We start from the raw sequence: 17,553 nt of genomic DNA on the forward strand, positions 1-17,553 counted from the left end.
TTTAGGGGGCTCCCAAGAAATGTCAGAGGGTCAAATCCCACAGGGGGCTGCTGAGCAGCTCTTTGGCACTGAGCCCACTCTGGGGAGGAAAGCCATCTCCTCCAGGCTTTCTGATTCAGAATCCTGTCCTTCATGAATTCTTCCCCAAGTCCCTCAACCTTGCTCCCCACTCCCAGTTCACTCATGGCCCCTCAACTGTTTACCAGCCCCTACTTGAGTAGCTGTGAAATGTTTGCCAGTCTTTAATGGGGGGTGGGGGAGGGCGGACGATGCATTTAAAATACCAAGGGGGCCCCAGCTATAATAAATGGATCCTAGTTCACACAAACCAGCTGTTAAAAAGACATTTTTTAATCAGCTGGAGTACTTTGAATATGAACTGGGTGCTAGATAATATCCAGGAATTTTGTGTTAATTTTGTTGGATGTGATAATGGCATATTATGTAAGAAATTGTCCACGTGTTTTAGAGACGCATGCTGAAGTATGTAGGGGTAAAATGACATGATGTTTGAAATTTGTTTTAAAATATTTTAGCAAAAAAAGCAGGGGAGGAGATGAAATAAGTGACAAAATCTTGATCATGGTTGAAGTTGGGAGATGGGTGTACAGCAGCTGACCAAAGAATTCTACTTTTGTGTATGTTTGAAATTTCTCATTAAAATGAAAGGGGAGGGGGTATAGGGGATCATCAAGAGAATTGTGAAAAGTTCCTTAGACAGTCCCTCATAGATGCTCCTACCCCACTTCCTTTAGAACTTTATCTGGAGGGCCAATTCACGCCAACTCCCCAATTGTATGCAGACTTGTGTATGTGCATATGTGCGTTTTCCCGGTAAAAACATCCACAGTTTTCACCGGAGACTCAGAAGGGTCGTGACTCCTGCCCCCAAAAGATTAAGGACCGGCTACCTCACAGATCGGAATCCTGTTTGAAGTCAGGTTGCCCCCCTCACCTCAAGCTGGTCACTTTGGAGCGTGCCACAGGACTTGTGTGGCTGTGTGGCTCTGGCCTGGGGTCCCCCTGCAGCCCCTCGGATCCCTTTTCTCCCCAGGGAGGGCGAGGTGTTTAGGCCACTAGGTCGCCGACCTCGCAGGAGACGCCCACACCTAGTGTGCCTCGAAGCTCGCCCAGGAAGCGCCCTCCGCGCTCCCACCCCTCCAGGCCCTGGCCGGTCCACCTCCCGCTTGGGGCGGCAATTTGTCTCCTTTTGAACCCCCCGCCCCCGACGGGTTTCCCCCTTTGATTCGTGGCCCGGAGGCTCCCCCCGCTTTGAAATGCAAACCCGCCTCGGCTGGGGCTGCGGGCGGCCCGGGGCTATAAAAGGCCTGGGTGGGGCGGCCCCGCGGCCGAGCCGGCGAGTTCAGGTGAGCTGTTGCTCGTCGGGGCGGCCGGCAGCGGCGGCTCCAGGGCCCAGCATGCGCGGGGGGCCCTGCGGCCACCATGTACGTGGGCTATGTGCTGGACAAGGACTCTCCGGTGTACCCCGGCCCCGCCAGGCCCCCGAGCCTGGGCCTGGGCTCGCAGGCCTACGGGCCCCCGGCTCCGCCCCCGGGGCCCCCGCAGTACCCCGACTTTACCAGCTACTCTCACGTGGATTCGGCCCCGGCGCCCCCTGCGGCCTGGAGCGCACCCTTCTCTGCGCCCAAGGACGACTGGGCCGCCGCCTATGGCCCGGGCCCCGCAGCCCCCGCTGCTAGCCCAGTCCCGCTGGCATTCGGGTCCCCTGCGGACTTTAGCCCGGTGCCCGCGCCCCCTGGGCCTGGCCCAGGCCTCCTGGCGCAGCCCCTCGGAGGCCCGAGCGCACCGTCCTCGCCAGGAGCGCAAAGACGGACTCCCTACGAGTGGATGCGGCGCAGTGTGGCGGCCGGAGGCGGCGGTGGCAGCGGTAAGGACCCTCCCCTGGCCCTGCGCCTCTGCTCGGTTCTCCTGGGAGCCGGCAGGTGCTAGGGCGAGGCTGCCCGGTGTCTGACCTCTGCCCTGGCCCTGCTTGGGTTCCCATAGTGGCGGCCCCCTTGACCGCTCTAGCCCTGGGGAACGGTTCTCTTAGCTTCCCCTTCTGAATCCCAGCCTGAGTAAGCACAACCTTTCTGTCTAGGTAGGAAAACTGAGGCCACGAGAAGTGAAGATACGCTGTGTGGTTGCATCGCAAAGCTGGAACTAGAACGCAGGTCCCCAGACTTTTATCCCAGGGCTCTTTTAGTAACTCTGGCCCTGGTCATCATGCGTTTCTTCCACCCCTATCCCAACCCCAAGCAGAGGCTGCAAACCCACCCCAGAAAGGACGGTGGGATTGTGAGAACGTGGTCAGGTCACTTTCCTTTCCAGGTCTCAGTACCCCGATACCGGCAGCGAAAGATTGGTGGGTCATTTCCTTTGGACTATGAAAGAACCCTCTTAGGTTATGTTAGCCCGTGGGGGGCTCCCTACCTTCCTATTCCGGGGCCTTTCCTGAACTCTTGACCCTGGGGGAGGGGAAAGCAGGAGCAGTTGGGAAGGTGACTGCTGTTTGGCTCCTGAGCCTGTGAACCTCCTGCCCCCAGGCAGGCCTCTCTGATCCACCCTCTTCAAAGGCAGGGGAGGGGGCAGGACAAAGGCCCAGCTTTAATGAGGGGCGGCCTGACCTCCTTTATAAGTCCCCCCTTTGTCATGTAACAGGCTGTGCCTTGGCTCGGTAGTGACTCCTGTTGGCCGGAAAGTGAACATGATACCCTATTGTCCTGACTGTGTCAGGCTTGTCCTGACAAAGGCCACCTGGCCTGGGGGGCGGGAAGTTGGCCTGCCCACCCTTTGATGTCCAGCCCTCCCCTTCCCACAGCTGGGCGTGAGCCTAGGACTTCCCCGCCTCCTCTCTTTCTTCACCCCCATGTCTCCACTCAGGCCCAGCTCACCCAGGGGGCAGATGCTGGGGAGGGCTTGATCAGCAGCTCCAGGTCTGGCTGTAATAGTACCACCTTCTTGGGAGTCTGAGGGACACAGAACCTCCTATCTGCCTGCAGAGGCCTCAGAGGACTGCAGCTTATGCCTCTGCTCTGCCCTTTGTTTCTGTGACCTTGGCTAAATTATGACCGTTAGCATTTACGAAATACTTTCTTAATGGACCAGGCACTGACCTAAGTAAAGTAAGATCTTGCATATATTAACCCATTTAACTCTTACAGCATTACCATAGATACTACTATCATCCCCAGTTTTCAGGTGAAGAAACTGTAGCATTGAGAGGTTCAATATGTATGCAAGGCGGTATAACCAGTAAATGGTGAGGTTGGGACTTGAACCCTGTCAGACTGACCACCAAGCCTGTGCTCTAATCCTCCAAACAGCTTCTCTTAGTCAGTCATCTTCTCTGGGTGTTAGTGTTACTGTCTGTGACATAAAAAGGAAAGGCCTTGCACCTTTGAGTTACGAAAGAACCCCTTTGAAAAATCTAGTAGAAAGTACAAGTCTTCTCCCTAAAAACAAGTGTTGCCGAATATGGCAGTCAATTTCATGGGTTCTAGAAGCCCCCAGAAGCTTTATCCATAAACCCCAGTTGAGAGCCCTGCATTAGATTTTATGAGAGAAGGTGTCTGGGGCCACTGACCCTCAGGGTCCTGCAATTCCGCATCTGCTCCCTGGAGAAGGAAGCCCACTTTTCCTGCTCTTCTCTTCCAGGTGTTGCTTCCTGCTGATCAGGAGACTGGAGATGGATGGGGAGGTTCCCCAGGGGCGGGACTTGGAGAGAGGCCGTCACTGTGTGAAGGGGAGACAGTGCGCCAGCGAGGGACTGGCAGAGGCCTGGGGGAGCCTCTAGGCTGTGAGAAGTCAGGCAGATTGCCTCCTCTCTGGGCACAGGAGCTGCCAGGCCAACTCAGCCCCTGGTCTCAAAAGTTATTTGGAAACTTGTCCCCAGGTATATAAAGGGCCTAGGATTAACTCTGCCCAAAGGCAGAAGACCTTTCTCTCTTCACTCCCAGACAGTAGAAGGAAGGGAAAAGGAGGTGTGGGAGCTCCTGAGGAAAGTGGCTGCCCCAGGGGCCAGGTTAGACCCATTCTGCCGAGGACGCAGGAGCCTTGGCCTCCTGGAAGCTAGAAAGCTGCCTATGTGCCCAGGGGGCATCTGCCTCTGACCCGTGCTCCTGAGATGGAGCAGAATTGGGTGGGCTTACAGATCCTCCCTGAGAGAGAGGTCAAGCCCCTCCCTTCTTAGAAGATACAAGGTCCCTCCATGCTGTTCTCTCGGATGGCAGAGAGAAGGTCAGTGCATGCCACACACCACCCCTCTGGCCCCAATCCAGGTCTTAAGGCATACTTCTCGGCCAGTCCAGTCTTCCTCCTTTCTGAACCTCTAGCATTTTATAATATCTGAACTGGACAGTTAGAGACCAGACATACAGATGGGGAACTGAAGCCCAGAGACTTTAAGGAATGTTCTAGTTTTGAGCAAGTGGAGGCTGGACTGGAGTAGATATCGAATGAGTCAGTTAAAATTTTTCCAAAGATTTCCCATCATATTTAGGGTAAAATCTACACTCCTTCCTGAGGTCTACAGGATTGTAGAACATCAACACCTGGCCCTTGCTTGCCTCCCCGACCTCACCTCAGGCCATTCTCCCCTTGGTCACCAAACTCTAGCCATTCCAGCCATTTTTCAGTTTTTCAGACATGCCGTGTCCTACTGCAGGTCTTGTACATATGTTGTTCCCTCTTCCCAGAAACCTCTTTCCCCTGACTCTTTGCAGACCTAGCGCCTTCTTACCCTTTAGGTCTCAGCTGAATGCTCTCCTCAGAGATGTCCTCCATGACTTTCCAAGGAAGGCTCCCCTTATGCCTCAATAATCTTTGCCGTGTTTCCTTCAGAGCACTAGCCCTGATTTCAATTACTCACTTATTGATGTGCTTGTGTGTTGTCTGTTCCCCCACCTATCCACGCACAAAGGTAAAAGCCCATGAGGTCCACAGCCACATCTATTTGACCCATCACTATATTCCAGACACCCAGCTCAGTGCATGGCATTTAGTAGGTGCTCAATACATTTTGTTGAATGAATAAACAGGGTAAATACGAGGAACAGTAAGACGACTCTGGGGGAAGAGGGGAGAAATGAAATCTCGGCTTTGACACAGGTTTCTGATGTCCCAACCCTGGAGATGGGACCCATGACTGTCCAGCTAAGCAGCTCATGCCAATGGCGGAAGCCTGGTTGCTCCGTTTCCCCACTGGGTCAGTGAGGTGCCATCCTCACCTGGGGGGCTGGTGTAGCCGAGGCTGGGACTAAGACCCTAGCTTTATTCTAATGAGGGGGCAGTGAAAGTGGGGAAGACGACAGAGAGGCTACTGGCCTTCATTCCACAATCAAAATATTAACCGGTTCCAAGTGATCGCTGTCGCTTGGCTGAGGCCAGGGTAGGAAATTACTATGAGGGGTTCTATTTCTTTTGCCTTCCCCCTTTGCATATATAAATACCAGTGTTTTCATTAAAAGTGTTCTAAATTATCCTTCTGTTGAAGGCTCAGCAGCCATTCCTTGTGAAGAAACAGTGCTTCACAGGTTAATGGCCCATTGGGCTGGCTGAGGTCCCACACAACTAGGGAGATACTCAGACAAATGAGACTGGTGCAGCAGGGTTCAGATCTTGGGCTGACCCCTTCAGCCTTCAGATGGAGAAACTGAGGCCCGTGGAGGGATGAACCCTGCTCTCCTCCCGCCCACATTCCAGACCCTCTCCTTTGGCTTATTGCCACAGCCACCCGACAGCTCTGCCCTGGCTGGCCTCTCATCCTCAGCCTCTCTCTGATGCCCCAGCTGTCTTCTAAACCACTACCAGATTTACCTATTCAAGGCACATTCCCCTGCTCAAGAACATTCCATGGCTCCCCACTGCCATGGAACTGCCATTTCATTGCTATAAAATCCAGCCCCATTTCTGTGGCATTCAGAGCCCTCTTGATACCTGGCCCCCAGCCCACTATTAAAGCCCCTCTGCCACTAGTTTACCTAGATATACAGAGATGCTTAATGGGGGCAGTTAAGAGGTGGGCCTTAACTGGGATTGCATTTCTGTTAGAAGCTACATTAACATCAGGCAAATTAACTTGGATTAGTTCTCTGAGCCTCAGCTTCTTTCACTCTAGCATTAGAATAATAGGGTTGCACCTTGAAGGAATGGTACCTATAAAGCACAGCCCTGAGCCTGGCACTTGGTTGGTGCTCAGTGGATTGGTGCCTGTGACCATCTCTGCCAGTCCTTAGCAGGTGCACTTGAGCACACAGCTCGCACTCCCTTGCCTCTCCAGTCTGGGTCCCTCAACCTGAACTACCTTCCCTTCCCTCCTCTAAATCTTCACCAGTTCAAATGCTGCTCCATTGCCAAGGCCACCTTCTCTGGGAAGCCCTTCTAGGTTTCTCCCCTCCCCACACTGTATCAAGGCCTTTGTTTTAACAACATTTGCCCCTGACTGTCTTGTTTACCCCTGCTTTCCACCATCTGTCTTCCCCTCAAGGTCCAGTTCGAATCAGCCCCATCCTTCTCACCATGCCTTACCCATAGTAGGAGCTCATGATAAAGCTGATGACTGTGGCTGAGTCCTTACCGTGTGCCTGGCACTGTGCCAAGAACTTTGCATAGGTGATCTCACCTAAGCCTCGTAACAACCCTAAGAGGTACGAGGATCTATTAGTAGCCTCATTTTACAGATAAAGTTAATGAGGCTTAGGGAGGGTAAGATGCCTTGCCCAAGCTCCCACAGCTGGGATGCAGCCACACAGGGTTCAAACCCAGACACTACAGCCTAAGGAGCACCTATCAAATAAAGCAACACCCTTGGCATGGGAACCTGAGCCCCCCTCCCCATGTACGTCCCAGCCCAGGCTGGGGGCAGGGGGATGGGGGGGGGCGGTGGAAAGGAGGCCAGTCCAGGCAGAGCTTATAAGAGGCTGGAGGGGGAGGGGGGGCACAGCAGGGGCCGGGCTGTTTAAAACTGGCTCTTAAGGCAGAAGCTCCATGTGACACCTCATCTCTCAGATGTAGCTGGGAAGAGGAATGACCCAGTTAGAAGGTGGCAGAAGGCGGTTTTTTTGGTTGAGTGTTTTCTCCCCCGCGTTGGCAGATATTCTGCTGAGAACCAAGGCAGTCATTCCGAAGGTCCAAAGTGGCTTTGTGAGCAGTCGTGTCTGGCCTGTCAGGAGGAAGTCATCTGAACGGGCTGGCCCCTCGAGTGTCTGTTCGGGAGCTCCTGGGAGTTGGAAACAATTGTGTCTGGAGTCAGGTCCGTCATCATGCCAACATGCTGACCCCTCCCCATGCCCCACTCCTCCCTCAAGCTTGGAAGGGGGCACGGGATCCCTGTGCATTAACAGAGAGGGAGCAAGCATTAGCGAAAGCCGAGACTGACGCTACAGGCTCAACGCCCTCCAGTGACTTCCCACTGCTCTTGAAATCAAATCCCAAGCCCTCACCTCAGGGCTCAGAGCTCTGCTAGCCTTTCCGGCTTCGTCCTGTGCCTCTCTCATTCATTCATTTATTAAGGCAGGCCTGGGGGCAGTAATATTCTCTATGTGTCTATTCTGTGCCAAACGTTTTTCTAGGTCCTGGGGATTCCAGCCAGACCAGGGCAGACAGGGTCCCCTCAGGGATCTGGCACTCTACTCTCTGCCGTAGGGCCTTTGCATATGTTGTTCTCTCTTCCTAAAACATTCTTCTCCGTGGGTGATGAGAAAACCTCCTTCTCAACCTTTGAGTTTGGGCTTAAATGCTGCCTCCTCCAGGAGACCTTCCCCAAGCTAAATAAAGTAGGCCTCCCTACCCCCCTACCCCACCACTTAATCTAGCTCTCAGCTCTATGCTTGCCTTCCTTCATACTAATCACAGTTCGTAATTATTTCATTTGTTTGTCTTTAACCTGCCCTCCCCACGATGAAAAAGGGGAATGAACTATTTAACAAATAAGTTAATGATATGTAATTATTAATAGTAATAATAATATGAATTTGGCATCTATTGAGTGCTCAGCATGTGCTCAGCATGTTTCCAAATGCAGGTATTTCTGACCCCAGAGCAGCACCTTCCGCATTAGATTAGTGGCTTTGACTGAGGCTGTGGGAACAGTGGAGCTGGATAGAAGGATTTCCTTTGGAGACTGAGCTGACCAGCTGATGGATTGCATGTGAGGAGCAGGAGAATGCCAAGGAGGCTTTTGCCCTGAGTGGCTATAGATGGGAGCCATTTACTGGGGTCAGGAAGACCAGGAAGTAGCCGGTTTGTGTTATATATTCAACAAGATCTGTCAAGTACTCACTATGTTCCAGCCACTGTTATAGGACTGGGTGAGCAAGGTGGCATGGTGCCTACCCTCACGGAGCATACAAGGAGCCAGGGGCTGAGGGGAGTGGATGTGCCAAGGTCATGCACTGAACTAGAAAAGGACTGGAGTCCAGAGCCCCTCCCTACACTTTCACCCACATAGGAGACTCTAGGACCCACGCCTGCAGACCATTGGGCAGGGACCTCACTTCCCTCCTAGAGGATGGCCAGGGCAGGGCATGGGAGGAAACTCCACCAGGAAACAACTCAGAGAGACTTGAAGGGACGAAGTTGCAAGTTTTAGAATGGCGGTTCTGGACCAAGAATTCCCCTTATTTTTGAAAAAAGGAATTAACGGGGTGGTAGATGCAAGAACACGCTATTTTGCAGATAGTATGAGCACAGATTGGTTAGGTGTGCTATGCAGGTGTGGGTCTAGCAGGAGTTTGGTCTAGCAGGGTTGTCCAATCGAACTTTCTGTGTTGATGGAAATGCTCTATATCTGTCTAGTATGCTAGCCACTTGCTGCATGTGTCTTTCGAGCACTTGGAATATGGCTAATGTGACTAAAGACCTGAATTTTAATTCTATGTAATTTAATTCAAATGGCTGTATGTGGCTAGTAGCTAGTATGTGTCATATAGGACAGCACAAGAGTTCCTAGAGTAGTGACCCATTCTGTATGGGCTCCTTACGCCTTACCACTGAGGGATCTCTTCTCTCTTCTGTCTCTGCAGTCATCTTCATCACCATCATCATCTTCATCATCCTCCTCCTCCTCCTCCTCATCATCATCACAGCTAGCTTTTATTAATAATTCCTTTGTTAAATACATTATCACATCTAATCTCTGCAACTACCGAGTATAAGGATGAATTCATGAATTCACTTTACAGATGAATAAACTAGATCCAAAGAGGTTCAGTGACTTGCTGGGTTCACACCACTGGCACGTGGCCTGGCTGGGTGAGAACCATCGGATCTGTCTGACCCGGTAGGCTCTGCCTTCCTCGCTGCCTCCCAGAGCCAAGTCAGACTGTGGACCTCCAGGAAGAAGAAGATAGGGCAGGGGATGACACCGGTGGCCTGGGAGGAGGAGGATGCAGTGCTGACAGAGCGCTGTGACTAGGAAAGAGGGTGACAGTGGGGAGGAAAAGCTTGCCTAAGGCTGCAAGGCTCCTGAGTGCAGCTAGCCAGGCCATTTCCCTCCAACCCCATTCCAGCCTCACCCCGCTATAGGCTTGAATGAGGAATTGTGATAGAGCAGCCTGGGACCAACAAATCAGCAGGAACAGGACCCAATCGTGGGTCCAACAGGAAGCCTCATAGCCCAAGAGGGATATCTGTCTATTCATCATCAAACTGGCCAGGTCAGGGCTGCCACATCAGAGGTCCCACCCTCTGATAATACAGATGGGGAAACAAATCCAAACTGAACATCACCTGTCCAGTGGTGGCCTGGCCAGATCGCCCCACGCCCAGGCCAGCATGTCCTTTGCCCTGTTGCTCCCCTCATGCGGCTTTCCTCCCTCTCCCAGGGGAAGCCTCCAACGTCCGCTTCTGAAAATAGCTCAGTTCTCCTTGTCATCGCCATAGTTCTTTGCCCTTTACAAACTGCTTTCCCATCCATTCTGTCCCCCAGGGGGGAGGAAAGCCCAAAGGAATTCAGTCACTTGTCAACTCCTTCACTAAGGATGGTCAGACCTAAGCCAGGTCTCTGCCTCCAGCAAGGTCTGGGACTTGCCCCCTGTGTACCCAGAACTGCCCCAAATCTCAGTACAGTGGAAAGCTGCTAGAATCAGGCCCCTCACCAGAAATGCCACCACCTCGAGGCTACCCCATGCCCTGCCACCTTTGTAGCCCTCTTGTATATATTATCTGAGTAACACCTTGTGTTTTATATTAAAGTTATTTGCATGCTCCTCATATTTGCAATTCTTTCAACTTCAATATACTGAAAAATGCCCACCATCCTTGCAGTGAAGTAAAGTAAAACCTTGGATTGCGAGTAACGTGGTTTGCGAGTGTTCCGCAAGATGAGCAAACATTTCTAATACATTTTAAAGTGGTAAATGAGCGATGTCTTGCAATACGAGTGGTTTGTTTCCAGAACAAATTATGCTCGCAAACCAAGGTATTACTGTACATCTCTTTCCTTCCCCACTGCAGTTTCTGGGACTTTCTGCAGTAGGATTCTACAACCACCCTGTTCCCTGTCCCTTCCCTGAGCCCACTCCTGCCAAAGTCCCCCAGAACTTGCGCTTCTCTTTGTCCTCCCCAAGCCAGCATGACAGACACGAGTGAACACCCTGGCTCCTCCTGTCCCACATGTGTCTGAGGGACTTGGCTGGAGGATGTGCCGTCCATGCCCTTCCTGTGGGTGGTGGATAGTGAGGGCGTGGGACGTGGGGTGTCTGGTCCTTATAGGAGGGCTCAGAGCTGCACAGAACTTCAGAATCTATAGAGCCCTCAGAGCTGACACCCAAACCTTCTTCTGATGCACAGGAGAAACTGAGGCCCAGAGAGGAGAAGGGATTTATTCAAGGCCACACAGATGGCACAGAACTGGGACCATGACCTTCTGACTCCAGCTGGTGGCTTAGAATCCCCCAGCATGTTTGTTAAAGATGGCAGGGAGGTCAGGATGCAGTGGATCTGGGATGCAGCCTGGGAATATGTATGTCTAACAAACTTCCGTGTGCGCGTGTGTGTATGTGTGTGTGTGTGTTGGAGGGAATTTTGATGCACAGCCATTTGGGGCTGGACCACACAGGGAGGGGTCACAGAGGGTCCGGGGCTGGATTTGTGTCCCAAGCCCTGAAGGCCAGAGTTGACAGTGTCATCCCTCAGGGCCACAAAACCAGCAGGAAGAGGACAAAGGAAGTGCTGACCCAAAGTCCACTTGATTTTCCTGGAGCCGCCCACCCCGCCCTGGGGGCAGATGCTGGACTCTGTCCTTGCCTGGCCCAGGCTGGATGGGGAGGCCCCACTGAAGGCTGCAGTGGCTCCTGCCCCCTATCCTCCAACGGGGCCGGCCCCATATCTAGACTCTCAGACAGGGAAATCAGTCTCCAAATTCTTTCAGCAACAATAAGAAACACAATCAGAGAATCAACAAACATTGGGAGCTTCATGTTTCCAAGTTGGAAGGGACCTTATAAATAAACAGCTTTGTCCAACATACCACCCATTGCACAGCTCTTTTCCCAGCATTCCTGCCATACGGTCGTCCCGCCACTTTTGGAAATGAGTGAGATGTATCCTCCCTCACGCACCTACTACGTGCCAGTACTGTGCTAGGCATCGCCCATCCATCTCAAGGGATCCCCTGTACACCCCAGGGTTGGAGAGAATTATGGGAGACCTTACACTGTGTGATGGGGTCTAATGCTGTTTCTGAGGCTGGACAGACCTAGGTTTCAATATCACCTGCCAAATGTGTGGGCCTCTCTGAGCCTCAGTTTCCCCATCTATAAAATAGGGATGACAGTTGCATAATTTCATAGGTTGTTGAGAGAGATGTACAAAAGTACCTGACGTGCGGACATGTTGGCCATTATTAGAATAATAATTACCCCCATTTTATAGATACAGAAAATGAGGCTCAGAGAGGTGAGGTGACTGACTGTCCCAGATCACCCAGCCAGTGAGAAGCTGTACTGCACAACCCTAGAGTTCTGTTTGCCCAAGCAGCCACATGTCAGGGTAACCTGAGAGCTATTCCAGTATCAAAACCCTGAGCCCCATTTCAGCCCCACGGAATCTGAATTTCTAGGCTAGAATCGGTACTTTTAAAAATCTCGCCAGGCGGTTTTGAGGTTGTTGGTCAGGCTTTTGGAACCACTAGCTTGTAGCTTCCCAGAGCCTCCGCCATGCACGCTTTAGGGAATGAGGAACTTGCTACCTCCACGGAAGCCTGGCGCATGTGGATGGGCCATTCCTCAAGTCCCAAAGCAAGAGCAGAGAGAAGAAAATCTCTCATTTGGGTGAGTTATCCAAGGCTCTTCCCCCCTGTGCTCACCTCTGAAGAACTGGGGGGCTTCCACCCTCCCCCCACCCACTCACACTGGCATCTAGCCCAGAGGGTTATTCATTAGGTGGCTGGGAGCAATGGCCCCCACCGAACACCTGTTACGGGAGCCGGCCTTTCCTCTTAGCCCCAGCGTCCCAGGGGCCTGTAAATCATTGATCTCTGGCCCTCTCCCTGCCCCACCACTCGCATGCGTCTCCCTGCCCCCTCCCTCCTTGGATCCCAGGTGGCACAGGTGTTCACAGGAGCGGGAAGGGAGGGTGGCTCAGGGCATTCAGGAGTTCTGGCCCAGAGCTGGGACTGGAGCCCATGGCTCCCAACTGTCTTTAGAAATACAAATTCACATCTGCACATGGCAAAAATTTAAACATCCCTAAGGTTCCCTCCTACCTATGGCTCCCCAGCCTCCAGTCCCCTCTCCATTAGCCCCTGCTAATGGCTCCTTGTACATTCTTTCAGAAAGAACTCTATGGGTGCACAAACATAGGATTGTGTGTGTGTGTGTGTGTGTGTGTGTGTGTACACGCACACACGCGAGCCCCCTATTTTTGTGCAAAAACAGTAACATGCTATTCGCAACGTTCAATGTCTTGTTTTTTTACTTAACAATATATCTTAGAAATTGCTCCATATTGGTACATATGGAGCTTTATAATCTCTTTTGAATGACTGCATACATCTCCGTGGATGTGCCATCTCTTATTTAACACATTCCCTACTTGTAGGCGTGTACATTGTTTTTAGTCTAGTGGTATTTGAAACAGCTACAGCTTTGGGCATTTATCTGTGGGATCTATTCCAGGAAGTGGGATCACTGGGTAAAGGGGTATGTGAATGTTCAACGAGGCTGGACATCACCAAGCCGGACTCCAAAGAGGAATGCTCCAGGTATCACTCCCTGGACAGCATACGGTATTCCCTGGTTCCTGGACCACACAGTGTGATAGTAAACATTGTGTTCTAGGGCAAAACCATTCTCTTTTTTTTTTTTTTTTTTAATGGGGAATTGGGGGGGATGCTCAGCTCGGGCTGACTCGAACCACTGTTGCTCAGAGCTCAAACTCTTGAGCGAGCTCTTAACCAACTGAGCCACTCAGCCGGCCCCCCACGCGAGTTCTTAACCATCGCGCCACTCGGCCGGCCCGCAAAACCATTTTCTTAGTGATAAAACTCTGTGTTTTGAGCAGCTCCATCAGATAGAAGTTGACCAGTAGGCTCCTGAGCTTACCAGCCCCTCTCTTGGGCCCAGAGAGCGGGGGGACAGGGCTTGTGGGCTGGGTCTTCACTGGCACTCTTGCTGGAACAGAGAGGAGTAATTATGGAGCTAGAGCCGTATCTCCCATCTAGCCCCACCTCCACTCTGGGAAGAGCTGGGCTGGAGGTCAGGACACCTGAGCCTAGGTTCGTACCACTTCCAGGCAGGATGGCCCTCAGCAAGAGCCCCTTTCTGAGCCTCAATTCCCCCCATCTGTGAGACAGGTGTGACGGATTCCTGCTTGCTCATGAGAAAGGATGGGAGTGAGAGCCGGGTGCCTGGGGGGAACAGGTGACTTCGTTATCACTACTTGTAATTTCTCAGACTGAGGTTTGGATGTGCAGGGCGTCTCCTGCTCCACCTCCGGCTGTGAGTCTTGTGGGCATTTCCAAGGCCCTCGGGCCTGCGGACCCCTCCAGCCCCAGCTTAGTGCTCTCAGGTGCTGCCCTCACCATGGGCAGACCCCTCCCTTCCCGGAAGTACACGTAGCTGGGTGGTCTGCTGTTGGAGCTTTTGCTGCCAATGCTTAGTGGGGCTCCAAGGCAGGCTCTGTGGACCCTACACCTGATGGGGTGAGGAGCTGTGAATGAGAGTGGGGAGCAAGAGCTCTAGGCCAGGTGACGTGGCCTTCTGCAAGTCCATGCCTGCCTGGGGCTTCAGTGACTCTGACTGCACAAGAGGCTGGACTAGAAGGATTCACCGGGCCTCTTTCATTTGGATCTTCGGCAGCTGTATAACCATCTTGAACCTCGGTCTCTTTATCTATAAAATGGGAGGATACTAAACTCCCATGATCCCTTCTGGCTTTACCCCAGTGGGGCTGTGGATTCAGAACTCTGCTACACTCTGGTGGTGGCGGTGGTGTTCGGCAGAATTGTTTTTGAGCTAGTGTTGAATTTTCTAGGCCAAGGAGGGGCTCCATCTGGACCAAGGCCTCAGCAGCCACTCCCTTGTCCTTTTCCTGGACCAGGCCTGGCCGAAGGCCGAGGTTGTCCCGTGCTGCGCTAGGCGGTGAGCTGAGGGCAGTGGATGTGGAAGTGTCCAGTGCGGTTCCGTGGCGCTGGCAGCAAACCCAAGGAACAGAGCCCAGGAACATCTGCTGTCTCTCATCCTCCACAAAACCATTTGGCTTCTGAGGAGCCCAGTGCTGTCCTGCCAAGCTGCGTGGGCCTGGTGGAGGGGGTGGGGGCTGGAACTGGGTGGGGGAGAGTTAGGGCAGGGGTGCTGAGGGACAGGCAAGGCCAGAGCGTGTGTGACCCAGAGGTGAAGGCCGGCTCTGGTGGGAGCACTTGGGTGAGGTGGGAGGTCGATGGTTATTCAAAGACCCACCATGCTCTGGTGGGACGCATGTGTGGATCTGAAAGTGCTTGCGTGTGCCTCCTATTTATAGCCATGTGCTCAGCTTCTTACAAAGGCAACTGGTGTTTAGTCAGGCCCTCACACCAGTCCAGGCCAAGCATGACTCTTAATATTCTCTCCAGACAGACGTCTGATCCCAGCCCCAAAGAAGCCCTGACATTAACCCCAGTTGGTCCTCAAACCCAGTTCCTGGCCCCAGGCAGAGCCCCACTAGAGGCCAAGCCACTGCCTTCTGTCTCCTGGGTTAGTGCAGGTCTCTTGGTGCTTCCCGTGTCCTCCTGCTAATCTGTTCTCCATATAGTAGTCAGAGTCATAGTAAAACCTACATCAGACCTCCTTTCTCCTCTGCTCAGAACTTTGCAATGGCTCCCATCCCAGACTGGGTAAAACCCAGAGTCCTTTCCATGGCTCATAAGGCCCTGGGTAACCTGCCCCTCTTCCTTTGTTCATTGCATCGCAGCCACACCTCACTGTTCCTCACACATGTCAGACGTCAGATATGCTGCCACCCCAGGGCCTTTGCACTTGCTATTCCCGCCACCTAGAGCCCTGGATTTTTTTGGGGGGCTCACTGGTGTACCCCAGTGCTTGGCTCAATAAATATTTGTGGACTAAGCAGAGTCACTCCTGCTTTATGCCTCGGCACAGATGGGGGTGTAGATGGCTCTGGGCAAACCAGTCCCCAGCCCTTGGTGCAAATGTAGCTGATGGCAGAGCTAGGACCTCTTGAGGTACCTGCCATGTCCTCGAGGTTCACCAGCAGTTACATTCAACAGGAATCAATGTTCTGTACACCCCAGGACAGTTCAGCAAGCTTCCGCCCCTGCCTGCAGTGGCTCTTCCCTGGCCTCTCCTCCACAGGAGAAAGGAACAGCTGCCATCTCACTCATGTCAATCTGCCCTTACCTGCCAGATATCCCTCTGTGTCACTGGTGTTCATACTTGTGGCCTGAGGACCCTGAATCAGAACCACCTGGGGAACTTATTAAAAATGCCGATCCCACCCCCAGACTTTCTGACTCATGTGGTCAGGGATGCCCTGGAAGCTGTGTTTTCCACAAGCTTCCGGAGTGTCTGTTGTGCAGCTGCATCTGGAAGCTGCTGGGTGAAAGCTGGAGAAGCTGGCGACCAGACTAGGGCTCTGGGTCAGGAGACAGGGATTGAAACCCCAACTCCACCAGTAGCTCGCTGTGTAATCCTGATCAAGTTGCTTCCTCTCTCTGAGCCTCAGCGGCTCCCCAAAATGGACATGAAGCAGCGCTTGCCTTTCAGGGTGGGAGCCTTTGAGCCTAAACCTGGAGAAATGATTGTCACCCCCAGGGCTGGGGTATACCTCCTTCCCCACATCAGGGTTCTCCTTTAGGGGTTTGGGGGCCCTGCCTGGGCCTTTTGCAGAGTCTCCTTCCCCACTCACCTTCCTCCCTGGCTCCCCTGCTTCTCAGGTAAGACCCGGACCAAGGACAAGTACCGCGTGGTCTACACGGACCACCAGCGCCTGGAGCTGGAAAAAGAGTTCCACTATAGCCGTTATATCACCATTCGGCGGAAATCCGAGCTGGCTGCCAATCTGGGGCTCACTGAACGGCAGGTGTGTGGGTCCTCCAACTTTAGCCACAGGAGTAGTACTGGGAGTCTGGCCTTCAGGCTACAGGCAGATTATGGCGCTCAGTCAAGGGAGGGGAACAGAGAGGTTGAGTCTCCTGGCCATGGTCACACAGCATAGCCGAAATGGAGCTTCTGCCAAGTCCTCCCCCACTCCCACAAAACCCAATATCCCTGAACCCCAATAGGGGGATAGGAGATCTGATTAGCTATAGGCTACAGTAAGCTGATCAGTGCTGTTTAAATCCAGAGGAGAGAGCCGTCACAAGGAGAACAGGGAAGGCTTCATGGAGGAGGGGGTGTTAGACTGTAGCCTTGGAAGATGGGGAGGAAGAAGTTTACAGAGAAAGCTATCTGTAGGGGAGCAAGTTCTGGAGGAGAGAATTTGTTCAGGGTCCATGAAAGGTCGGGGTGGCTGGGGCAGGAGGGAGGCCACAAACACCACATCAAGAAATAAGATCTCAGCTGTCCTCCTCCTCTTCCTCTCACTCTGTCACTGGGTCTCCTCACCACCCATCTGTTTCTCCGACACCACAGGTGAAGATCTGGTTCCAAAACCGAAGGGCAAAGGAGCGCAAAGTAAACAAGAAGAAGCAGCAGCAGCAACAGCAGCAGCCCCCGCAGCCACCACCACCATCAGCCCATGAAGTCACCCCCACTCCAGCTGGGCCACCCCTGGGGGGCCTGTGCCCCAGCTCCACCAGCCTCCTGGGCGCCTCCTCCCCAATGCCTGTCAAGGAGGAGTATCTGCCATAGCCCCCTGCCCAGCATTGTAGGCTGGGAGCCTGGGGACTCAGATGCTAGGAGTATAGCTCCTGTTGGAGGCCCGGGAGGCCTGGTCTGAGTCCCCTGCCCTGCCACTGACCTTCTGGGTAACCTTGGACAAGGCACCCACTCAGCCCCTGCATCCCCTTGGCTCATCTGTGCAGTGAGCCTGTAGGATAAGGACCTTTTTCAGCTCCTGTGTTCTAGGCCTCAGGAGGATTAAGGAAGCCCAGGGTGGGAGGTCTCAATCCTCAGAGGA

At 53.0% G+C, this 17,553-nt stretch overlaps 1 protein-coding gene across 1 annotated transcript; it reads left to right on the top strand.

Moving 5' to 3' along the window:
- The first annotated feature begins 1,371 nt into the window (after positions 1-1,371).
- Positions 1,372-17,348, top strand: CDX1 (caudal type homeobox 1). Its single transcript, XM_019630056.1, has 3 exons — positions 1,372-1,888; positions 16,370-16,515; positions 17,067-17,348. The coding sequence occupies exons 1-3, from the start codon at positions 1,444-1,446 to the stop codon at positions 17,283-17,285; spliced, it is 810 nt and encodes a 269-aa protein (XP_019485601.1). The 5' UTR covers positions 1,372-1,443; the 3' UTR covers positions 17,286-17,348.
- The last annotated feature ends 205 nt before the right edge of the window (positions 17,349-17,553 follow it).

Source organism: Hipposideros armiger, unplaced genomic scaffold, assembly GCF_001890085.2.
Source record: "Hipposideros armiger isolate ML-2016 unplaced genomic scaffold, ASM189008v1 scaffold_888, whole genome shotgun sequence".
Lineage (NCBI taxonomy): Eukaryota > Metazoa > Chordata > Mammalia > Chiroptera > Hipposideridae > Hipposideros > Hipposideros armiger.

What these genes read in the sequence shown, in the direction of transcription:
- CDX1 (XM_019630056.1), top strand. Translation starts at nt 1,444, where the DNA reads ATGTACGTGGGCTATGTGCTGGACAAGGACTCTCCGGTGTACCCCGGC. An exon ending in CGGAGGCGGCGGTGGCAGCG is followed by an intron (nt 1,889 to 16,369) that starts GTAAGGACCCTC and finishes CCTGCTTCTCAG; the next exon opens with GTAAGACCCGGACCAAGGAC. An exon ending in TGGGGCTCACTGAACGGCAG is followed by an intron (nt 16,516 to 17,066) that starts GTGTGTGGGTCC and finishes CCGACACCACAG; the next exon opens with GTGAAGATCTGGTTCCAAAA.